Source organism: Phoca vitulina, unplaced genomic scaffold (genome assembly GCF_004348235.1).
Source record: "Phoca vitulina isolate PV1807 unplaced genomic scaffold, GSC_HSeal_1.0 scaffold16, whole genome shotgun sequence".
Taxonomy (NCBI): domain Eukaryota; kingdom Metazoa; phylum Chordata; class Mammalia; order Carnivora; family Phocidae; genus Phoca; species Phoca vitulina.
This window is the reverse complement of record NW_022589719.1, coordinates 1,844,324-1,869,764: the sequence shown is the minus strand read 5'-3', so window position 1 is coordinate 1,869,764 and position 25,441 is coordinate 1,844,324. Positions and strand designations below refer to the sequence as shown.

The 25,441-nt window shown below is 50.5% G+C and overlaps 1 protein-coding gene across 1 annotated transcript in view; it reads right to left on the bottom strand.

The window, feature by feature from the left end:
• Positions 1-25,441, bottom strand: part of SLC6A5 (solute carrier family 6 member 5) — a 62,362-nt gene that overhangs the window by 30,286 nt on the left and 6,635 nt on the right. The window contains exons 4-9 of the mRNA XM_032414717.1: positions 19,003-19,539; positions 16,123-16,261; positions 13,344-13,475; positions 12,820-12,993; positions 4,756-4,897; positions 2,472-2,604 (exon numbers count right to left, since the gene is read on the bottom strand). Of these exons, the coding sequence (XP_032270608.1) occupies positions 2,472-2,604; positions 4,756-4,897; positions 12,820-12,993; positions 13,344-13,475; positions 16,123-16,261; positions 19,003-19,539 (1,257 nt within the window). The remainder of the gene's footprint in view (positions 1-2,471; positions 2,605-4,755; positions 4,898-12,819; positions 12,994-13,343; positions 13,476-16,122; positions 16,262-19,002; positions 19,540-25,441) is intronic.

Here is a 25,441-nt window from a genome sequence, read left to right as displayed (position 1 = left end):
GCCGGGCGCCTGGTGTTCAACAAGGCTCCCTTTCTCTCCCCATCTCCCCACCAGAGTCGCTGCTTTCAAGATGTCAGAGTGGCGCAGTGCCCACCCAATATATCAGTCATTCGTCATCAGAAAAAAGCTAATGCCTAAAAGCGAAGAACTGACCATATGCCAGGTATTGTATGTGGCGGATCTCATTTAATCCCTATAATGATCCTATGTGGTATGTACCCCTATCCCCAATTTACAGATGCAGAAACTGAGGCTCTGTGGGTCAAATAGTCTGTCCAGAGTTACACAATGAGAAAGAGATAAAGGCAGGATTTGAACGCGGTTTGATTTAACTCTAGAGCCAGCAGGCCATCCTTCCCCAGGTCACCGATGGGACCACTGTTCTCCCTCCTTAACTACCATCTCCTCTCCTGCAGTCACCCCCCCTTGCCTATCCTGCTAGAGACCTGTCTGCTAGAGACCTATCTGGCCATGTCAATCATGGTCAAGGTTGCCCTGTCTCTATCTCGAGTTGTAAGTGACAGCCCTGCCAGTGAGATTTTGTTTGCGCAAATATTTGGCCACTCTTGCTAAGCAAGCACTTGGCTGGGTTCCAAGCCACAGAAGGCAAGGAGTCCAGGAACCTCAGGACGCACAGGCCATTGTTGTAAGGGTCATCTCAACATTTCCCCCATCTTCTTGCTGCCTTCAAAAAACAATCTAGTCTTGGGGCGCCTGGGTGGCTCAGTCGTTCAGCGTCTGCCTTTGGCTCGGGTCATGATCCCAGGGTCCTGGGATCGAGCCCCGCATCGGGCTCCCTGCTCAGCGGGAAGCCTGCTTCTCCCTCTCCCACTCCCCCTGCTTGTGTTCCCTCTCTCTGTCAAATAAATAAATAAAATCTTTAAAAAAAAAACAAAAACAATCTAGTCTTAACCACTCATTCAGAGCCAGCAGGGGATCCTTGGGGGTCATCTGATCCCAGCTCTCATTTTACAGATGAGGAAACTGAGGTCAGAGAGGAAAACTAAGATCAGCTCACCCAGCAAGTGTTCAGACAGAATAACGTTAGAGCTACAGCATCTTAGACATCACCCAGCCTGATTGCCTTTATTTTAGAAATGGGGAAACTAAAGACTTCTGCAATAGTGAGGATAAAGGAAATTTTGCTTTTCATTGTAGCAGAAAAACAAATAAAAGCTAAGAGCAAATCAGAAGCTCAGCCAGGCTTCATGGCCCAGGTAGAGATGTCCCTACTCAGCAAAGCCCAGGGGAAGCCCTGGACTAGAACCCAGCTCCTCACCCCCAGTCTGCTTTTCCCCCAACCTTATGTGATTTGAGGTGTAACCCCTGCCTCTTGTAATGCTGACAATCCTGCTGGAGCCCACAACTCAAGTCCCTGAGGCTCCAGATTACAGGGCAGGCAGCAGAAAGAGCTGTTATCCAAAGGCACCTATGAGCACGGCCATGTGCCCAGGGAGAGGACAGACTCAGCTCTGTGCTGAAGGGTGCCAGGTTTGGGCACCTGGTGGGGGGTATGAGATGCCGGCTGGGACACCTAGACCAAATCAACACCACAACCTCAGGTCTGAGTCCACCACCGTCATACTCACTCCTTGGCCTGAAAGACATCTTGGGTTTCATCCTGAGCCATGCAAATGACTCTTAGGATGATTAAATAATATTGGTTATCATCAACTGACCAGCTAACTATTCAATGGGGTTTTTTGCTAAAGCAGCAGGAAGATGAGGGAAAACAGTGTGACCCTTACAAGAATGTCCAGCATGCCCTGAGCTTTCCCAGACTCCTTGCCTTCTGTGCCTTGGAACTGAGCCTGGGGTGGGAATTCCAACCTCTCCAAAGGGCCCGCCAAGTGACTGCTCAGCAAGAGTGGCCAAGTCTTTGCTCAGCCAAAATCCCACTGGCAGGACCATCACCATGGAGGGCTCTGCGCACATGAAGTGGAAGAGTGTTGGGCTGGGGGTGTTGCAAAAAGGGCATGAAAAGTCCAGAACATGGTGGCGGGAGTAATGAAAAGGAATCCAATTCACAATTTTGGTCTTTTTCCAGCTTCTCGGCAGAAGCAATAACTGACTGGGCAGCCAGGCCAAGAAGCAAAAAGCCAGTAGCTCTAATTCTGGGGCCAGGGAGAGTGACAGAATCATAGGACGTGGGGCCCATCTGCTGAATGAAGCGGCAGTCCCCGACGGGACAGAAAGGAATCTAATCAGGACCCACACCTTCCCTCGGGAGCTCTGTGTGCATTTGTCTCATTTGGTCCTTAAAAGAGCCCCGAAAGAAAGGTGTTATTATCTCATTTTACAGGTGGGAGTGAAGTCACTTGCCCAAGGTCCCAGAGCTACTCAGGGTCAGAGTCAGAATTACTCCCATGTGTCCTGACTCTCTTTCCAAGGCTCTTTTGTGGCTACATGATACAACCATCCCTGGGGGGTCCCACAGATTTTTTTTTTTTTAGATAAATAAGAGTTCTTACTTTTCCTGAAGTCTTGATTCCTTTTGCCAGGGACGCATACACAATCACCCAAGCCAGGAAGAGGCAGAAGGCTAGTGGCCACCTGATCTCCCCAGGATATTCAATTCCAGCAGAAATCTTCAGCACAAAGTACCTAAGAATTGGAAAGAGAGAGTAGTGGGGGGAATGAGGAGGGAGGGAGGTGACAGTCTGCAGCCTTTCATCTCCCAGCAGAGCCAGGAGCCTTGAATAAACCCCAGCCCTCCTCACCCCCCCAGTTAGGGACCTTATGAGATCAGGGTGAGGGATGCTCTGATCTGAGTTTGAGCCCACAGTTGTCGGCAAAAAGGCCAGCTGGATTTACCCAGTTCCTAATTACGTGCTGGGAAGCCTCTCGTAGCCCTGGGCAGCCTCTGAACAAGGCTAAGTTAGCTCCATTGGCATCTGGAGGACAAGCGTGACAAGTCCAACAGCATTGGGGGTCCTGGCCCAGCCTGCCAACAGGCACTCCTGAGGCTGGCGTCTTTCTCTAAGGACACACCACTAATAGGGACTCTGAACTGTCAAGGATGATTTTTGTGTTTTTTCTGTAATGCTCTAATCTTTCAAGAGGCTGTATCCCAATTGTATTTGTATACTTTTAAATGTAAAAAACAGAGTCACTGTGCTCAGTGACTAAAACTGCTGCTCTCTGTACTTCAGTTCCAGTTGCGTTGGGCACGTGTCCCGGCTGAGGTTGGCTGAAACGGAAAAGCAGGGCTGCCTGGCCCTTATTCAAGGAATGTAGTCCAAGACCGAGAACATGCAAGCAGAAGGGGGCTGCTGGACATCTGTGTATCTGCTCGAGAAGCCGTGGCCTGCCTGGCAGCCCCCACACCCCGGAGGGTAGCTTGTAGCCTGGTAGCACGGCAAGCAAGCAGCCGCACTCCTGGGGACAGGAGGTAGTCGTGGGGACACGGAGTCATGACTCAGACAATCCCTTCAGCTCCTCAACGATCAGCTCCCTCATCCTGGATGCAGGCGCCGTGCCCGTAGTTTGGCGTTTTTCTGTGACCTGAACAAAGGGCCGGCCAGAATCCAGACTCCACGGGACTGCAGGAACGTCAGCCCAGAACATTCTGACCTACAGAGGGACGTGAAGGTGGCACCACTCCTGGCCTCGCTGGCCACGGCGCCCTCCAGCCCGCTAGCGAGTGCGTACCTGGGAGGCTGCCCGGCAGTGCACCGCCATGCGTTTTACAACAGCCACGCTCCTTTCTGTCTCAACCCCTGCGGCAACCTGGGCTCAAGAGTTGACTAAAAGTGGGGCGCCTGGGTGGCTGTTGGCGAAGCATCTGTCTTCGGCTCGGGTCATGATCCCAGATCCCCCTGCTCAGCGGGGAGCCTGCTTCTCCCTCTCCCTCTCCCTCTGCCCCTCCCCCTGCTTGTGCTCTCTCTCTCTCTCAAATACATAAAATCTTTAAAAACTAAACTAAACTAAACTAAAATGGAAGCTCTAGCAGCACTGGCCCACCTTCCCACAAGACAGTGACCATTTGGAGCTAAGCAGCAGCAACCTCTCTCCCACGTGGAAGATAGGCTCTCTAGTTTGCCACAGTCCCCACCATTCCCTATTGTCTTGTTCATACTTCAAAACCTCCCTGCCAAGCCCCTAGCACATCTGAGTTTATAACCCCAACATAGGCTTAACTGGAGAACATTCCTTATTTACCCTTCAATGAACTCTGTCTACATTCATCTACCTTAAGAAATCATTCCATACACTTTATTAAATCTTCCTATGATGGCTGAGGATTTCGTTGTACTCCTGAACCTCAATCCTCAAAGACTGGAAAAAATGGATGTAGAAAGTACAAAAGTAAGGCAAAACCGTTAAAAAAAAATTAGTTCTTCTTTAAAATAAATCATTGACTATGACTTGTTTTCTTACTTTTTGCCTCTCTTCCATTCTCAAGTTCAGAGGGAAGAAAAAGAAACACCACCACCTAGTTTATTGAAGGTCTGCTTTGACCACGTTGGCTGAAGGTTTTGCAGTGTTCTGTCACCGACATCAGCGGTGAGAGCAGCACCAATTCTAGTCCCAAAAGCACGCAGTCACCTCCGCTCTCCAGAACCACAAGGACCAATAATTTGCTCTCAGAAGCCCAGCCAGGAAAGAAACCTTCCTTCCGGGTCACTCAAGTAGGTAGGGAGGGTGCAGAGGGAGGCAACCCATCTCTTGGGCCACACACACCCCTAGACAACAACTTGAAGTTTCATTCATTCACTGGGTTTCCCTTAGAAAGTTAAAAAAAAAAAATCTTACTTGAAATACTCTTCACTCCCACTGACAAATGTCTTATTGGCCTGGCTGGTGAAGTTAACCATTGTCAAGTTGGGATAGGCAGTCATGCAGAAGGTTGAGTTCTTGATCTGTATTTTGGGATGGTCACTGATGACACAGGAATCTGTTTAAGAGAGGATGGAGCAGAAACATGGTGAGATCTGTACAGAAAATACACGCACGTCTCTCTCTAGCAACTGAAAAACAAGGGACAAAAGTATTTGCCAAATATGGAAGAGTGACTTTAGGAAAGTGTTAACTGAGCAAAGCTAGGTGCAGATGAACCCCAGGATTATGTTTTGTTCATGCCGGAGACCCTGGTACCCACAGCAGTACCTTGTGCTGATACCAAAGGCTCTCATTTTGGGGGCACTCCCTACGTGGCTGGAGGCATGCCAAGCATTTTGCATGTGTTATCTCATTAATGTTCACAACAGCCTAGCGGTAGATGCTATTACCTCCATTTTTTAAATGGGGGTGGGGGTGCACCTGGGTGGCTCAGTCAGTTCAGTGTCTGACTCTTGATTTCGGCTCAGGTCACGATCTCAGGGTTGTGGGATTGAGCCCTGCATCAGGCTCCATGCTCAGCGTGGAGTCCGCTTGAGATTCTTCTCTCCCTCTCCTTTTACCCCGCCCCCGCTCTCTCTCTCTCTAAAGTAAAAATAAGTAAATCTAAAAATAAAAGTCTTTAAAAAAGTGAGGGAAAATTTTCTTTTTTTTTTTTTTTTAAAGATTTTATTTATTTGACAGAGAGACACAGTGAGAGGGGGAACACAAGCAGGGGGAGTGGGAGAGGGAGAAGCAGTCTTCCCGCTGAGCAGGGAGCCTGATGCGGGGCTTGATCCCAGGACCCTGGGATCATGACCTGAGCCGAAGGCAGACACTTGATGACTGAGCCACCCAGGTGCCCGAGGAAAAAGTTTCAATGAGGCCAAGTAACTCTACTCAAATCACACAGCCAATAAGGAAGAGAATCAGGATTCAAATCCAGGTTCTTACAACTCCACAGAAAACAGATGGCTTGCAGAAATGGATCTGCAATTGAAATTTGAAAATTGAAATCTGCAATCTGAAATTTAACCAGACATAAGCAAACCTTCCGAAGGACTACGCCCACAGAAAGCTTACTAAGGAGTTCACCTTGAAGCTGACATACAATAAACGCTTTAAGATACATACTGCATCTGCTTTCCACACACTCACATGGGGTAGCGGAGGCAGTGACCATGCCATGTGCTTGTGAGCCTCCAACAAGACCTAACACAGTGCTTCTCAACTGGGGACGAATCTGTCCCCCAGAGGACACTTGACAATGTCTGGAGACATTTTTAGTTGTCATATCTGGGGAACAGAGAGCTACTGGCCTCTAGTGGGTAGAGGCCACTGATGCTGCTAAATATCTTCCAATGCACAGGACATCCCCCCACCACAGAGAATTATCCGGTCAAAATGTCTGGAGTGTCGAGGTTGAGAAGACCTGATCTAGGCTGGGATGGGGAAAGGAGACTAACCATGTGGGTCTTAGTATGTCAGGCATTGTGCTGGACACTTTAACAATGCTTATCCCATGAAATCCTCATCAAATCTGGGAGGTATATATTATTATGCTCATTTTATTTTATTTTTTTGAGAGAGAGAGAGCAGGGGAGGAGCAGAAGAGGGAGAGAGAGGATCTTCAGCAGAATCTATACCCAGTGCAGAGCCTAATGCGGGGCTCGATCTCACAACCCTGAGATCATGACCTGAGCCAAAACTGAGAGTCAGATGCTCAACTGACTGAGTCACCCAGGCGCCCCTATTATGTTCATTTTAAATAGGAAGAAACTGAAGTCCTTCTGACCATATTACAATGCCTCTCTGACAGCTTTATAAATACGGATCACTTGACAGATAGTTTAAGTAGAGTCCACCAAGATACTATTTTATCCCAAAAGATATTATTTTATAAAGGAGTGAAAAGCAACAGTAACAATGGCTACCACTTACACAAAGCATACCAGATACTGTTGTAAGTGCTTTATATGCACCAACCAATTTAGGCCTCGCATCACCCCATGAGGTAGGTATCGCCACTGTCTATGCTGCAGATAAAGAAACTGAGGCACAGAGAAGAGCATGCTTGTTAAGGTCATGCGGCAAAACCAGGAGGCAAACAAGCATTCTCTTTCTGGGAGCCATGTTCTCAGCTATGAAGCAGAGAGCAGCGATCACAGACTCAAACACCTTCAGAAGCCAGGCTGGTGACATAAATGGTGAAGGCATAAAATAGAGGGTAATAAGGGGAGGTGGGGACTCTGGCAAACCAGAGACTGTTTCAGCCAACCAGCGCCATGCCTTTTCCAGGTGTTCTGGGAAAAGACGTAGAAAATTTGGGTATTTACATGAAACCTCTCCATTTTAAAATATTGGAAATAAGATCAAATTATTTTTAAATATCATGGACCAAACTACAACACAATAAAAGAGCACATGGCCACCCAGGTCTGGTGCATGAACTCCCAGTGCATGCCCTCTGTGGAACAGCAAAGTGGGTAAGACTGTGGGTTCCGAGGCTCCTCTGCCCTGAGAGTTGAGATGAGTTCCTTTTTCTGTCCACGCCTCCACTGTCTGGTAATAGTTGTGTCTAGCTCACAAGATTGTTGCAAAACCCAAAGTAAGTGACATCGAGGATGAAAAAAAAATTCTCACAATGCCTAGAGCACTGCTGGACTCTATCAGTTTTAGCCAATAACTCAGTCATCATTGTTATACCTTTTTATGGGGTGGGCATCTCTAGTCCTTAGCATCCTCTCCCACAGTGCTCCTGGCCAGCCATAAATCACTACTGCCTCCCACCCATTCCCCCAGAATATCTCATTGTATCGGATAAAATGTTAAAAACAACAATTATAAGAATCTCATCTCATCTCTGATGAGTTCTTTAGACCAGGGTTTTCAACGGTGTTGCTATTGACTTTGGCGGCCAGATAATTCTCTGCGGTGGGAGTTGTCCTGCGCATTGCAGGGCATTTGGCAGCATCCCTGACCTCTGCCCACTAGATGGCAGGAGCATCCACCTGCCACCACAACCCCCCCAATCCCCGTTGTGACAACCCCAAATATCTATAAACATTATCAAATATCTCCTGAGAAATCTCCCGGGGTTGAGAACCACTGCTTTTAATGTCCTCAAAGTACCTTCTTGTTCAATATTCTCTTCTTTAGTCTAATTCAAATGACAGAGGGATTCCGGCCTAATAACTATCAAATATTTACAGAGGGATCATTATGGCTTCCCCCAGCAGCGATCTGAATGAAGACCGTAAGGACCATCTCTATCCCTTTCTCTGTAAGTAAGCACAGTAGTTATTTCCTGAACTTCTGCCAAAAAGTACGTCCATCCCCTAAGACTGAAGACATCGCTAACATGCGGGCAAAGGCCACATCGCTTGCTTCCAGAACTGCCACAGTGAATCGCGCGGGGCACCTTCCCTAGAGAGCGGCTCTGGATGTCTCTGGATCCCCGCTCGCCGCGGCAGGGCAAGGTCACACCATTGCGGCGTCACTGCGGCGGGCTCCCCGCAGCCTCAAGCCTCCTGCAGTATCCCTTCCCACCACTGGGCGGCAGGAGCGTGCTTCCCAGCGCCCGGCGCCTTCGGCTGGGCCCGCGGAGGAATGATGGGCCGCGTCAGCAGCGCTCCGCAGCCCAGCAACGCCGAACAAAGAACAGCGATCGTGATCGCGCTAAATTGGAAGCTGTTGGAATGGGATTCTCTTTACTCGGGCAATTATTAATAAATGAAAGCACATGAAAGACCAGGGAGAAAAGGGATCATTTAATTAAAGTTCTAATGAAAATGAAGCCATTCCAGAAATAGAAATGGTATTTATGGTGTTCCCATTTTAAAGGATCCAGCCAGTTCCTACATTTCACAGAACAGTCGCTGGTCTCCCTCATCAAGGCATGGGTTAGCCGTTCTCCGTTACAGAGACCTGAAGGATTGACAGTCTCTCTTATAACCTACAACTTAGAAATATGCTGCAAGCCCAGCCTCTACCCAGGGACAGAGCCACGGCTGGGTGGTGGGAGCAACAGGACCCCAGCCATGCTGAGCCAGCCATGGGACAGACACCTCCCCGCTATGACTGCAGGTCATAACTGCGAGCCATCCAATCCCTCCCTCCTGAGACCAGTGGCCCGCTATCTCATGGTAGGGCAGTTACTGGGAGAGGCTGAGCCTGGAGATTATTAGTGGAACACTGCACTAGGGGAAGGGATTTTTTTTCCGTTTCCTAAACAAGCCTCTCTCAGAATGGCCATTTGGGAAAGAGTCTGGAATATCCACTGTCTGAACTCCTGACTTGTCCATCAGGGGCCATAAAGCTGCCAGTGTCTCTGCAAGTCAGACCATCACCACCTTTTTGAAGTCAGCCCAGGACCCCGAAGGACCAGCACTTCCACAAGGGCTAGCCTGGCCCCAGTAACGGAACACAGCCATGTGCAGACAGCACAGAGAAGAAGAGATGGAGGGGCTGCACAAAGAAAGAGTGGGGATTGACACGTTGCTTTAAAAAAAAAAAAAAAAGGAAAAATGTAAAGCACTTGCTAAGGATGAGATAAAAATCTGTCCAGCCTGTCCCTGTGCTCCCAGGGAATAACCGGAGTGAAAAACATCCATTGTTTCTCTCTGCTCAGAGCTTGCATAGTTTTTGTGGTTTTTACCAGTCGACTAGGAGCTTAGCTGTGTAATGCCCTTACTCTGCCTTTAAGGTGTCCTGGGTTATTGTGAGCCATACTGGAAACTCCACAAAACCAGGGGCACCCCCTCCCACATACCTGGCCTAGTCAACATGCTCAGCTTGCTTCCAAAAGGTATGTATGTACACATGCATGCCTGTGTATGTGTATACATACACGTGTGTGTGCATGTGTATACATATACCCATATCTATACATACACATACTCTGACTATAAAATAAATAGGTATTTACCATAGAAAATGTAGAAAAGAAAATATGGTCCCAAATCGGTAACACATTTTGTGGATTTGGGTGAGGATTTCCCCATGTTTTATGAAATATTCGTGTTTAATGACTATAGAGTACTTCATCCTATGGATGTACTATAAATTAATTTGAACCATGGGATTATTCAGTTATTACTTGAATTTGGTTAAGTGTTTCTAGTGTTTTCCAAGACTGTGGATGTGGCTGCCATGAACAATCATGTATAATCTTTATCTGTATCTCTGATTTTCCCTTTTAAGATGGATCCCCAGAAATGGAACTTGGAAGTCAAACTACAGTTGGCACAGGCTTTCTTTTTACCCCACAGAATCCCAGCTACAAACGGGGAACATATGGACTCATGTCACTCTGCCCCGACTGGTGGAGCAGAACCTGCTGGAACACGGCCTCTTCAGGAACCCTGGATAAGCAGAGAATCAGGGGTCCTGACACCTAGATCTCGGTGCTGGTTCTACCTTTCGATCTACAGCCTGTCACTTCACTCTCTGAGCCTTCGAGTTTACTTTCTCATCTGCAAAATAGTAACCATGTCTCCAGCCCCTTGGAACTCATAGGGCTCTTATTAGGAAGAGCAGAGACATCAGTTATGAAGCCGCCTTGTAGACTGGGGAGCATTTAGCATGGTGCTTTAGGACCATGACCTTTGGAGGCAGGCAAACTTGGGTTCAAATCCCAGGTCTATCAGAGAGCTACCTCTATGACCTTGAGCTCCAGTTTTTTCATCTATAAAATGGAAATAATAACAGAAGCCATATGTTGGCTTGTTGTACATTGGTAACATGAGTAAAAGGATTACCATGGTGCCTAGTTGTAGGAAGTGATGCTAGCTATTATCATTAAGTGTTAAGGTGCCACAGAAATATTAGTGGATATTGTTAGCGGAAGGGAATATTGTTTCTGAACTACTCTCCCTCCTGGAGGACAGCTGCAGGACACTGATCACGTTGTCCCACGTGGTTCCTGATGGAAGTCTCGACCGAAACTTCCCACGGAGCCTGAATCAAGCCAGCAGCCCTTCCCCTCCCAGGCACAATCTGGGAAGGACAAGCAAGGCTCCGGGACGACCTTGAGGTATTTCTGCACTCTAGATCCTCCGTCCTGGAAAATGTTCTAGCAAACCATTCCAGCAGCTAACTGTTAGTTGTGATTCTGTGAACGGCTACTGAGTGGCATTCTCTCAAAGAGCAGCTTTGCAGAGGTGACCACTGGGCGGGCACAAACTGCAGGGCAAGAAGGTGGGGCACGTTCCAAAAATGGTTAAGGGCATCCTAATGAAGGGGTGTGGGGCAAACTCCAACCTAGTGGTTCTTTGGTTCCTGGAGAACTTTAAAACTCCATCCCCAAATTGTCTGATTTAATTGGTCTGCAGAGGCCCCTAAGTGATGTTTGGATTCATCAGTTGCCCAGGTGATTGTGATGCACAGCAGCTTGGGCTGAGAACCGCTGTCCTCACCCAAGAACCCATCGACGTGGGGACTGTCCAGATGAGAACACTGAGGCCCAGAGAGTCGAAGGGACACTTGCTCTTGGTCATACCATCAGTGAGCCACACATCTGGGAACCTCCACAAACCCCCACCCCCCACTCCTGAGCACTTCCAAGTGCACAAGGTTTGAATTTAATGGGCACATGTCTTTAGTTTTAGCTCTTCCTCAGTCTTATTCAAAACCTCTCTAGGTAGAGGTTGGTCATGGCGTGCATGTGCATACACACGTGTGTAAATATGCTCCAGTGTGCATTACTGCCTTTAGTATGTGCATCTCTCTGGGGGTGTGGGAGGGAAGACTTCATCTTTCTCTCTTGACACACTCAGAGGATTGAATAATGCCCTAGCTCTGCAATGTGCGGGCCATGAGGGCAAAGGTGCCAATTTGGAGGCCAACACTAAGAGCCAATCATGTAGAGATCGCGGGATTCTGACCTCAGCACAGAGTGAGCTTAAGGGGAATAACAGATCTGCTGGGAAAACAAGAAACTACTTGCTTACTGACACCCATTGAAATGACCAGAGACCAAAGGTGACTGAGGCACCTCGATTTCCGGAGGGCTCCTTTATCCTTTGTTTCTTGCTGCCCTTACAGCAACAAGAATATTATTATTTCTACTTGAGAAATGATGAAAATGCAGATCCAGAGAGAAAAGTTACCCGACCCATACCCACGTGCTTTTAGGGGCAGAGATGTCATTTAGACCAGAGGGTCTTGCCCCCAAGCCTGCCCTGCTCGTCCTCACTTTCACCCACTTGCCTTCGACCCAGCAAGCTCCCCGCAAGCCCTCAAGTCCCAGGGGATTTCAGGTCTGACCGGGACCTTCAGGAACTCTCCCTGACGACCTGGGCAGACGGATGTCCCCATTTCTAGGTACTGCATTATGCACATTTCTATCAGAGATTTTCTGGTCAAGCATCTGTTCTCATAAATACCTCATGCACTGAGCAGGATTTTGTTAAGTGTGAACCCAGGATCCCATGCATTACTCTCCTAGGTTCTAAGACCCCATTGCTTTCAACTTGTACCCTGCAAACAAATGAAATGAATCGCCTGGAGACCTTGCTAAAATGCAAATTTCCCAACCCCACCCAAATCTAATATATCGGACGATCTGGTGGGCCTGTTAATCTGCATTTTTTCATATCCCCCCTCTTTTTATTATGTTAATCTACATTTTTAACAAACACTCCAGTTAGTCCTGAGCAAACAAAGTTTGATTACTCCTCCTCTGAGCCATGAGTTCTTCAAATGTTAGAATTAGGGGCATCTGGGTGGCTCAGTTGGTTAAGCATCTGCCTTCCGCTCAGGTCAGGATCCCAGGGTCCTGGGATCAGTCCCGCATTGGGGGGGGGGGGGGTCTCTGCTCAGCGGGTGGTCTGCTTCTCCCTCTCTCTCTATCCCTCCCCCCTGCTTGTGCTCTCTCTCACACACTCTCTCTCAAGTAAATAAATAAAATATTTTAAAAAAAGAAATGTTAGAAGTAAGTATATGTGGTTGTTTGTTTTAATCTCTGTGCCCACCACTTAAGGTAGGTATATCCAAACTTACCTAATAAAAGTTTGGTTTTATCTTTGCATTCTGGTGTGTTCCAAGGGTTGTTGCAGGAGCCCCAGGGCAGGACAGACACAAAGGAGGCAAACAGGTAGAAAAGTGTGTAGCAAATAATCACATTGTAGTATATGGCTATTAGGACGGAGATGATCAGCATTGCGATGCCACAACCTGCAGAAGCAAAATTTCCAGGGATTTATTCCACCCCAGATCCTCGGGAATTCTTACAGTTGGGCACAGGGTGGGGAGCTAGGTCTTGGCTCTCTTACAGATGGATACACAAACAGCGGAGTGGACTCTCTCTATCAGGGACATTGAGGCATTCTGCTGGGCACAGAACAATGCCAGAGGCAATCTTGGGCCATTATTCAGAGGGTCCCAGAGGTGGAATTGATCAAATAAAGGAAACCGTGAATTCTACTGTTCACAAAAGCAAATCGCTCTCCTGGAGGCCGCGTGGTGCCAGAGAGAGCAGGATAGGGCTGAGGAGGCTGGAAGGCAGGGTGCACTCATGGACTCACCTTGCAGAGCCGGGATGGCCTTCCACACAGACACTGGCCCCTGGCTGGCAAACTGGCCCAGAGACACTTCTAGGAAGAAGATGGGTAACCCGGCCAGAGCCAGCATCATCAGGTAGGGGATAAGGAAAGCACCTTGGGAAGAGAGAGTGGGAAGTGAGAGCCCTGGGAAACCAAGGCTGGCTTGGACCACATTCGCCCTCTGGGGTGGGAGCTGGCTCCCCCTCATTTTCCAGGAAACCTTTGATATTCCAGCTCAACCACAGGCCCCCCGGGAACATTTAACAGCCCTCCTCTACAAAATGTGAGAGTACCCCACAAACACACTCCTCTTTCCAATTCCCCACTGGACGGGTCACTAGCGGTTGTGTGCTGGTTGGTTTTTATTCTTTTCTCTTCTTTTCTTTTTCTTACTATAGCATTTCAATGTCCCCAAATTAAGCTCTTCCAGCATGCAACAAATCCACACCTTTGACTCTCTACTGGAGTCAGATTTGGTGAAATCTTCTGGGCATCTCTACCCTCCAAGGACCTAACATCTACTAAGGTAGATTCCAAGAGCCCTTCTGTGCAATAACCCGAGTTACCAGCACACCTCCTGGCAATAGGTCCTGGGTCTGCTCTGCCAGACAAGTGCCTAGAATATTCCTCTCCCCACCACTGGAGCCACCAGGCACTTCTCAACTTCCTTCCCCACATAAAAGTCCCTTCCATCCTTCAAGGTCAACTCAAATGCTGCTTCCTCCTCCAAGAAGCCTCCCCTCTCTGTCCTCCCATAGTCACTTCCCCAGGCACTGAGCACTTGACAATATTTACTTGGTGTCTTATCAAGACTGGGAGCTCCCTGAGGTTGTCACCTCTTCATCTCTTTATTCCCTGGAACACCGCCCACCCCCAACCAGGACAGTAATAGTGGGGAGGCCGCCACAGACTGCTGGAGGTTCTCTGGGGTTTTTTCCCTTCAACGATTCTTTTAGATTGTTTGGGAAGGCTGTGGGAAACAGCCATGATCTTTGAAAAGATGGGACCAGGAAGACTGTTGCATGGGTCAGAGCCAATTTGGGCATCAGGGAGGCCAGAGCCCAGAACCCTGTGCTCCACAGAAGAAAAGCTGACTTTTCTCTGGTCCACTCTTTCCAACTTCCTGTCTGGCAGAAGGACCTTTCCCGCTTGGGCCTTTCCAGGCAGGGAAGGCCCCGCAGAGGCCTCGAACTGATGGGGAGTAAAACCAGGGATCCTGCTCTGGCCTCTCCTGACGGGGGTTTTTAAGATGTGGATTATGCAGTCCTTCTCTTCCGCTCCTGAAGAGGAGGCGGGGCTTTCCACCCAGTGCTGAGGGCTGCAGGGGCCAGAGACGCAGTGCGAAAAAGTCTGCCTCCCCCTCCCTGGCTCCACAAGGAGCTCCTGGAACCGCTGGGCCAGACGCAGAAACACACTTTGCAGATCCCTGGGGGGAGGGGGGAGCAAAACGTGGGTAGTCTCACCGGCTGAGTTCCCCTGGCTGAAACTCCCTGCCTAGCCCCATCTTGTGTACCCAGCCGCTCCCTGTCACTGGAAGCCTTTTTATAGCATCTCGGGCCCACTTCCTGCACCCTGGGCTGGGACTCTTGCAGAAAACCAAGGGGAAACCCAGCTGGGGTGCCTACATTTGTGTGGCCCGCACACGTTCTTCTGTTTCCAGGGCATCTCTGATTGCAAAGGATCTGCAGCCCTCATAAGTACTTGTCAATGTGTCCTAATTTGGAATTGGAGGGGAGAAGGCATATTTTTCTGTTTTAAGCATCCCATGGTGCAGCACGTGTCTACTGTCTGGAGCCCACCCAACAGAAAACAGAAACCAAAAACCCTAACCTGATGGGGTGAGGGTCTCTTTGGTCCTAGGAGGGAGTCCTGGTTGTAAATTCCTATTCCTAGAGGGGAACTTGTCAGTTTGGGCAATGTGTGGGGGCTGGCAAGCCACTGGGTAAGACGCTTCAGGGTGGAGAGGGCAAGCGAAGAGGACCTTGAATGTGCTGGGTCCCTCCTCCTTGGTGGGTACAGAAGAGGTACAGAGGATTCTAGAGGACTGGCAGCTGTTGTGTGCCTGACATCCTCACCATTTCAGAAGTGGTTTTCCTTCAAAAGCAGCTTCTTCCACCCAGTGAAGACCGATGAAACGAAAACCGTTTTTTGCCAAACAATTCGGCTAAAGTCAAAATCTGTCCCACTTATGCCCAAGAGGATGTACGTGTGTGGGAACTTCTGAGAGGTTTTCGAGAATACAACCCTCAGCTTCTCTCCACTCACACCGTGTGGTTCTCCTGCATTCTGCATGACTCAAATACCCATTCTCAAAGTCTCCTAGGTAGGCTCAGATTTCCAGGTTATAATCTTAAACCGTCCTTAATTTAGTGTCTAGGACCACACAGCTACTGCTGTTTAGGTATATAGAGTGTGCTGCTACCAGAATATTAGTCAGCTAAATTAGAGTTTGAACTCCCCTCTGTCAATGCCCACTTGGCTCAGGATCCTGTCTCCCAAGCTGGTTCGGTGGGGGATCACGGAGGCCCACCTCTCCCCTGAGCTCCATCTCCTGATAAAAGCCTCCTGGATCTAGTGCCAACCAGTTACAGTGGCTCCTGCCCTCTCGGTCAGCACTGATGCCTACTGGGGGTGGGGCTGGAGCGTGAGGAGGCTGCTCTGAGCCTCCCCTCCCAGCCCAGTCCCGTGGCTCTGGGCACCTCCCCAACCCACAAGTGCCCGCCCCACCGTGCCGCAGGCTGAAAGACCGGAAAAGCCATACCTCCCCCGTTCTGGAAGGCCAGGTAGGGAAACCTCCAGACATTGCCCAGCCCCACTGCGTACCCCACCATGGACAGGATGAAGTCCAGTTTGCTGGACCAGTTCCCTCGGGCCTTATTCTCATCCCCTTGCTCGTCCTCCTGGGGGCGGAAAAGCACATTGTCGGATAACAGCCCCGTCGATCGGCAAGCAGGCCCCATTCCACCCCTCCCCCCTGCTGAGGGTCTTTCCCAGCAAGCAGGCCCCCATTTTCCAACCGAGGATGCATTGGCAAGCAGGACCCCAATTTGGAAGAGAAGATGCATCTACAAGCAGGGCCCTCACCCCTCAACCCTGCCCTGAGACTCTTTCAGCAAGCAGGTCCCAATTCTGATCTGAAGATTCCTCTTCAACAGATCCCTAAAGCCCTCCTTCCCAAATCCTGCAGTCAGGGCACACCAGCAAGCAGCCTTCCCCAAACCTTGAACCTGTTGGTTGATTGCAAGCAGGTCCCTCCAACCCCAACCCCTGACCAAGAGTTCAGTTGGCAAGCAGCCCCCCAATATCATGCCTAGAATCCCCAGCAAGCAGATCTCTAACCAACCCCACCCTCCCCCAAACCCTCAACACACCCCTTCCTCAGCCCTTTCTCCCTCTGGAGTCTGCTAGGCGAGAAATAGAGCTGCAATCCCCGAAGCCAGCCAGAGCCCCTGCCTCACGTTCTCTGCCAAAGCCTACAGGCAGAACCTGCCTGGTCGGCTAATTTAAGGGGGGCACCTCTCAACAGCAGGGAAAGGGAAACAGGAAGGAGGGAGATGTGGGTGTGAAACAAGAGGAAGAACAGAGAAGGTAGATATGGTAAGAGACAGGATATCTAATGCCTTGAGTTCTGGTCTAAACTTTACCACTGGATCATCCCAGGCAAGCCACTTTCTCTCTCTGAGGCTCTGTGCCCCAAGCTGTAAAACGAGGGGCTCAGAATAACTATCCCCTGAGGCACCTTCCAGCTCCAGCCATCTATGGACCTTTGAGGCTCACCTCTCCATGTTCACCCTAAGATGCTCTCTTAGGGGCAGTGCCTCGTTCTGGAATGCCTCACTACTAAGCAGGAAAGGATGGGGGTGAAGCCACCTCAAATAAATTCAAAATGTTCAGGGCACCTGGACACCACACAAAGGTTCCAGGGACCCAAATCACTGCCCAGCTTCTGCCTCCTCAGTCATACTTCATTTCCTATTCTAGCAACCTGGTATGCCTCACACTGTTGCACAGGCTGTGGGCGGTAAAGGAGCTATCAGGAGAGGAGGAAGTCTCTGGAACAGAGGAGGGCCGAGGCAGGTGTCAGAAAGGCAAGAACAGAAAAATGGGCAGAGCTGAAGATAGGCAAACGCTGAACTTCATCTACTCTGAACATTTGCAACATTCCCCTCTCCGCTCCTCTCCCGTGCACACCACCTCCAGCCCCACCCACCCTCCGGTTCTTCCCGAGCTGAACGGGTGGGAGTTTCGCTGCTGGTGCCGCAGTGCGGAGGTTAAGCAAGGCATCTGGAACAATCTTCTGCCTCCACCTGGGTCACACTGTTGGGCACATGCTGTCACAGGCAGTTAATATATACCAACAAACGCCCCAGAAGTGGACTCCAAAAACAGGGGCAGAGTGGGAAAGCCTACGTGTATGTTCATTTCCAGTTATTATTCTAGCAGCTGGGCTCCTGTGGTGTGAGCCTGAGGATGAGTGTGTGTGTGTGTGTGTGTGTGTGTACACAAACAATAGAATGACTATGAACACAAGGGCTGTATAAACCTGAAATCTCACGCCCACAGGTGTTTTGATTCCAGCACCCAGTACTAGATGCATGCCTAGCCCCCAAGCCCAGGGAAGGGGAGGAGACTGCAGAAAGACAAGGGGTAGGAAGGGAAGAACTGAAGTACGTGACACAGGACAGAGGAAGGAGGGGGACTGGAGGGAAAAGGAAGAAGACAAGAGCCCACATGAGAGAGGGTAATAGTAACCAGTATTAGTTGCCTTATCCTTAACCCAGGATTGGGATTTGCTCTGTGTGGTTTTCATGCCTCCGGTTGAACATAAAGGATCAAATCCAGAGGAAGGTTCAGGTTTGTGGGGCATGGAGCTTATTCAATTGAGATAAGTCCCCTTAAAAAAAAAAAACACACAGCAAAATATACAAAGTTATGATAACAAAATTAGTTACTGGGTTTTGGAAGAGTCCCGAAGCTTAAGCTTCAGAAGTACCTTCATGTGAACCCACCTCTCATCAATGAATTCTCATGTGATAGCAGGTAACTCTAAGTGAAAAGGCTATAGTACTTAAACTGTTATTCCCCGCGGTGCAGGGGTGGGGGTGTTCCTCGGTATTTATTTTTTAATTTTTATTTTTTAAGTAGGGTCCGCCCAGCGTGGAGCCCAAGGGGGGGTGGGCTTGAACTCAGGACCCTGAGATGAGGACCTGAGCTGAGATCGATTGGAGGCTCAACTGACTGAGCCACCCGGGTGCCCCCTTTTAAATTTTTTTAATTAAGGGAAAACATTTTAAAGACTCAGTCATAGACAAAAGGGGGAGTCCTGTTTTCATAAACCTATCTGCCTCAACTGCTTAATGAGGCTGCACCCCAATGTCCGAGACTACCGAGGCTGGGGAGGGACAGGTAGCGGCAGCTCCTGAGTTCTCGATCTCTCTGGCAGGGTCACTACAGCCCTCGCGCCCTGAACTGGGGACCCCAGAGCAGTGCGAGCTTCCGAAGCCCCAAAGCTGCCTCCCGCATCCATTACCTGGCACTGCCAACCGGTCTCCCCATCAGCACACGTGCACCCGCCACAGCCCGGCTCGCCTCGCACGCCTAGGGAGCAGGAGGCGGCGCGGGCTGAGCGCGACCTGCTTACCTGGGCGGCAGCGGTGGCCACGCTGCCCGGGAGCACGGACGTGATTCCATCCGTGCCCAGCACCACGGTGCTCTGGCTCATATTCACCCAGCCCACAGCCGGGGTATTGTTCCGCTCCAGGGTGCCCTTGCCCACACTCACGTTAGCATCCCCCTCGGGGCCGCGCAGGGCCGGAATCTTACAATGAAGAGCGTTGCCGGGCCCGGCGGCCCCAGAAAGAGCGGCGGCCTGCGCGCTGCGCGCCTCGCTCAAGTCCCTCAGCGCTGCCGAGGCCGCCGGCGCCCGCGGGCTACTGAGTTTGCAAGCCCCCACTCCCGGCCGCTCGGCCTCGCAGGCTCGCGCGTCGGGGAACTGGAAAGTTTGGGCGCCGGTGGAAGCGGACCTGGGCACACGCGGCGTCGGCGCGGCGGCGGCAACGGGAAGCTCCTGCTCCGGGCTCGTCCTGGGCGCGCACCGGCCGTCGTGGTGGCCCAGAGCCATCGCCGCCCCCAGGCTGTTGGCTGGTTGTGTATTCATTTCTTTGGGAGCACCGCAATCCTGCAAATGCAATGTGAAGTTTGTGCACACACACACACACAAAAAGTCACGGCTGCTTTAAAAATACTTGTATCTACATATAAAGACGTTCACCACTCAGGTCCAGACACAATATCTAGGGAATAAACTGGAATCTGGATTTTTTTTTTCCCCTCCAAAAAAAACTGTATTTCTCAATTTGCCTGTCTTGTCAATAACCAGATGGCATAAAGCAGTTAATAGTCCTCTCCTTGATGGTGGGAAAACTAAGAAAACAGTAATGTTTGTTGTTTTTATTTTTTATTTTTTTTTTTGTTTTGGAGGGGGGGAGAAGAGGAGGGTGGAAATAGCCCTACAGCCATGAGCTCCCTACCCTCTTTGGATTTCACATCACGGCTGTAGGGTGCCCACCTCCCCATCACCATTGTAGAAAGATTCTTTAATTTTCCGCCCCATTTCCTTTGTCATTCAATAATGCACATTGCTTTTTTTTTTTCTTCTTTTTTTAATAAGCTATAGGCAAGCTGTGGCCACAAAGCTGATGCCCTGGCACCTTGGAGTATTTCAGGCTAAATCGGTTGTGCGAATCCCAGCGCACCAAACCCATCCCCGCCCTCCAGGTAGCAAAGGCAGGGGTAAGGATCACGACCAACACAACAAGAACAACAACAACCCCACAACAACCATAATAAACCAGATGTAAAACACAAGATAGTAACCAGGTTTGTTATCTTACACAACCTACACACTTCCAGACTCCCAGATATGTAAAACAACATGCAAAGTTTTTGGATTCTCCTTCTCCCTCCAGTATTCACAAGAGTCTAACGTCCTTCATGCCCCTACACCTGCTTGGAGGCCAAAACTCAGGACGAATTTTCATTTGTTTTTTCTCAACTGAGTTTCAAGCGAAGAGAAATACCAGCGGTGGTTTTTCTGTCTGCTTTCTCTCCTCGTGTTATCTTTCAGGGCTCCCTTATTATTAGCACCAATATTTACTATTATACTGTAAGAATGATCATATAACCTTCACCTCAACCACGTGCATCTCATCTAACCGTCTTTCATAAAGCACAGATCAGAACTCATTAATTTGCACTAGATCTAAATACCTTGGCTCCGGCAAGCATTCTTATCTCAATAGCCTCTAGGACTCTGAGCGACTAGCCTCAGTACCGGCACCTGGCTTTCAGCACCGAGGACAGTGCCCGGGATCGCGATTAGGAGATCCCTCCAACCTCCACAGCCTCAGAAACCTCTTTCCGACCTCAGGTGATGCTCAGAACAAAATACCTATGGCTTCAAGAATTGCCCTCCCTTCCTCTTCCAAAATGCACAGAACATTTCAAAAAGAACTATTCTAAACGAATCTGCCCTCCCTCCACCCACAGCTTCCTCTCTTAAAAGAACAAAAGCAAACACTCACCATGTCTGACACTGGCAACAGATTGAACGGGTAGAGAGTGAAACCAGCTATTGACAAGACTGGGTTTGACTCCAGCAAGAGAGGCGCTTTCTATATCTCCTTGGGAAAGGCCAGGTTTGCGTCAGTGCAAAGCAAGGTGCCCTTCGTTTGACATTTTCTTGATAATACAAGTTTGATAAATCATACCCCCTTGGATTCGAGTTTTAAAGGGACAACAACCGAGAGTACGCTGGCCAGTTATCCCTCCGGCGGGAGGGGGCTGCGTGTTCGGCGTGACTCATGTGGGTCTGATTACTAAACCGAAGCTGGCGGGAGGGGATGACAGAAGTTTGCCTCCTCCTAATTAAGGGAAACATGGGAGGGACACGTCCCACTGCACCCAAGGCAAGGCGCAGCCGCCAACAGAGCGGATTGGGCTACAAGGTGGGAGAGGGGGACGGAATTAAATCACTGTCATGTTTCTGTCTTTCTCTTCCTCTAGATCCCCACTGCTGCCTCTCGGATCTGCAGGCAGCGGATTCCACAATATTACCCCGAGATCGAGGGTCTGCACGTAGCGCCACAGCTCTGGGATGGCTGGTGCTCACGTGTCCTTCATTTATAAGGGTGTACCTGCCTTCGTGTATGCGGACTTCAGATCCTCACAGCCCTACCCTCGCAGACAACCAGTGTTAGAGGGTTGTTAGACAGCCCTCCCAGAAAACTAGGGGTTTCGCTTACAAATTGAGGTCTAATATTTGCCTTCCTCTTTTATCTCTATTAACACAAAAGAAATTCTGAGTAAAATTATGACTGTTCTCATTGTGTTTAGGCTCCTCTGAAAATACCTTCGAGAAATAAAGAGGAAATTATTTCCAACAGTAACCTCCTTCTTAGGTCACTTTCAAAGTCAAAGGACAACCATTCTTTCTTCATAGCCCTCTCAATAAAAATCCACCACGGCAAGGCCTGATGTGGAAGCGAAAGGTCTGGGAGGTCCTCCAGATCAAGATCTCCAACAACCAGGCAGCAGGGCTGGGCAACCGGGAAGCCACAGGATAGGATGTTCTACTGTACTGCAGCGGGAGTGAGGGGTGGCCCCAAAGATGGACTTTGCTGTTAGTACAAAGCAATGGCTATAATCAGAAGAAAGGGAAGACACCTTTACAAAGAAGACTAAAAGGGGATTCGTAATGAAACGCTTCCCCTTTCTCCTTTCTGGCCAGCCTCGCTGGGGGAACCCTTGGCCTCGGGGGTTGGGAGCCGAGGAAGGCACTTTGTCCCTTCCCCGCCATCCGCAGCCCGCCCCACCGCCTCGGGGTCGGCTCCGTCGCACTCGGCTGGGCAGTCCCCACGCGGCAGGAGGACAATGCCATGGAGGCCGCAGGCGGAGGCTGCGGCGGCAGATTGCTGTGAGCGCCCGGGGCACTGCGGAGACCCCTCCCGCCTCCTTCCGAGCTGCTCTAGAGCGCTCGGGTACCGCGGCTCACTGGCTTGCCCGCCTGGCCCTTCCGAGGGCAACCAGCTGCGACCCGCGGTCTGCAATAGGATGGAACGAGCATAGGTTCCCTGATAAGGCCTTCCTTGAGAGTCGCCTTGCGGGTTTCACGCCGCTTTTTATTGTAGTTTCGCGTTAACATTTATTAAGCTCTCAACACTGAACCATTGTGTAAGGGCTTTCCACGAATTATCTTCATTTAGTTTTGGCAACAACCTTTGAGAAGCCCGGGAAACTGAGGTTTAGAAAGTCGCGTTCAAACCCCGGAAAATCTCCCCCCACCCCTTCTACAGGGACGCCGCGGGGGCCCAGTCGCGCTCTCTTCCGAGGCCCGCTCCTCGGGGAGCCAGGCGAGGTCCAGGAGAAGGAGTAAGGAAGACCAGGGTGGGAATGTGCTGGTCTCTGGCAGTAGGAGGGCAACAGACGAGGCGGGGCCCAAAAGCCCGCAGGGGCGCGTGTTTCTGCCTCGCTGGGCGCTGGGAAGCACCCTAGACTCTGGGAGCCACGGGGAAAGCCGAGGGAGCCTGCTTGGCGCTTCTTCAGAAACAGACCCCCGTTTCCAAGGATGCGAGAAGGGTAAGGGGCAGGCCTGACAGTCCCCACTTCCGAACCACGTGGCGCGCCCCTGGGTCGGGTAGGCCCCCCCCCCCCCCCCGCGGGCCCTGGTCAGACTTCCACCGTGGACAGTCACGAATTGGAAAAGCTCTGGCCTTTCTTCGTGCATCTGAGCCGCCCCCGCTATGTGGGAGCGGGTGGAGCGTCCACTAGCACCCCGACGTTCCTGGGCGCACTGACGTCCCAGGCTGGGGCGGGAGCCGGGAGTACTGCGGCCCTGGGCACAAGTGACGCTCCCGTCCCCGCTCAACCCCCCTAGTGCGCACTTGGGTTCCCGCCTGGCGCCCGTCACGCGTCAGGCCCTTCCGAGGCGGTTGACGCGCAGGGAAGGCTGCGGGGTGGGGGCGCTGCTTGAGCTCCCCGCCGCACCCCACTTCCAGCCGCAAGATTCTAGAAAGGAGGGGCTGCGTTCCGCGTGGAGGGAGGGTCTGGGGCGGGGAGACCAAGAGGGGTCGCTGTGATGCCAGCGCGGAGGCGGGGTGGCGGGCCCCGGCGGGCAGCAGGGTGGGGGTGCGAGGGCGGGAGGGAGCGAGCGTGGCGAGGCTGGAGGCCCGGGGCAGCTCGTCGGGCGTGCGGCTGTGTGTCAGCGCTCGGGCAGCGCCGGGATGGAGCCGCAGTATTAAAAAAGAATTAGAATAAAAGATGCAAGTCCTGCGGACTCGGGCCTCCGCCCCCCGCCCTCCGCGGCGCCTGTTTGGAGTGATAATCCGGCCCGCGCGCGGTCGCCGAAGAGGCCGTAAATCCGCATCCATCACCGCGTAGCCATTCGGTCGGAATTAACCAGTCACTCTGGCCTTAATTACTTTGTCAAAGATGAAAAATAGTAATTGATTTCGCCTTCGATCACTTTGCCCCCCGCTCCTTGCTGATAAGCAAATAAATAGCTATTTTTTGAAAATCCATGTCTATCCGGCATTTGCGGGGGGAGAGGGTGGCGTCTACTGAAGAAGAGGCCGTCCCGACCCGGTGTTTGTGCCACGACACGGGGGACAAACTGGAACCCAGGCAGGAGAGGGCCTGGAGAGTGGCCCAGCGCTTTCAAGGTGCTGCCCTCCGTGGCACCAGGGAAGAAGACAGGAGGGAGAGAAGCCTGCCTTTTACTAGCGCCCGCTCCGGGGTTAGCTGGCGCTGGCGGTACTAGCCTCCTCTCCTCCTCGGGACAGCAGGTGAAAAAGAGCCGAGGGGCTAGTTTGAGAGAAAGGGGAAGAAACTTGCCGAAGGCCAGCAGGCAGAGCCAGATCTTGAGCCCAGATCTGTGTTGACTCCGGTCCACCCCACCATTCAGGATATAATAATGTGAGCACAGGGCGTTGGGATGATTTCGAGCCCTAAACCTGTATAGAAGGTGGATGCGAGGGCTCAGTGTGGGTTTCAGGTGGCATTAACAAGAGAGTTGAGAAGCCCTGCAGTGTTTTTGTCCCACTTGCCCACTGCTGCCCAGTTCTACTACAGTGTTGTTTTGTGCTAAGAATATGGACTCTGCAGACAGACTACACCACCTCCTAGCCTCTGTGACCTTGGGGGTAAATTCTCCATCTGTAAAATGAGGATGATGAGAATATTAACCTACCTCAAGGGTTGTTTGAGGGTTAAATGAAAATAGGCATGTGAAGTGCCTAGACAGGTCAGCTGCCTGGTTTGCTATCAATAAGCAACTGCTATTATTCAGGCTGGAAAAATTATCTGTTCGAAGTCCATCTGATTTAGCAAATAAGACAGGTGCTTCTCCCTGGTCCAGAAGGTTTAAAATGGGTAGACATGCACAGAGTAGAAAGCCTTACAGAGTAATCATTTTGCAACATTTTCTCTTCTTATTCAGTGGTTTGGTCACGCAATAATCAAGTATTTATCTTCATTAAAAGAAAACTGGGAGCATCCTGGAAAAGTGCCCAAACACAGAGGCTGCTATGAACGTGTCCTGAGACACCTTTTTTTGGATCAAGGTAAATCTCAAGAAAAATGACAATGACCTTTGCTGTCCAGTTCTCATTTGGACCTCGGCTGTCAGGGAGAACCGAACTAATCAAGTACAGCTTCCTTCACCAAGGCATTTCAGTAGAGTCCGAAGTTGGAAATCAGTGGCTCAGCTAAATGACCAGTCTGTGTGCAAAATGTAGGTTCCAAATCCTGAGACTCAGACAGGCAGGACGCTTGTTCCTGAGTCAGCAGTAGGGATGATTCTCACTTCACTGCAGCAAAACACAGGGCAGTGGGCGCAGACGCAGATAAGTTTAGAACAAGCTGCAAAGGACATTCAAGGTCATCTATAATCCCACATGTCTCCCTTACCAGTGAGAAAACAGAGGTTGAGGGAGGAAAAGTGAGTGCTCAACATCACTTGCAAATTAGAAACAAAGTCTATTAGCATCTATTCTTCTAAAGGGAGAGAAAAAAGAAAGGACTGT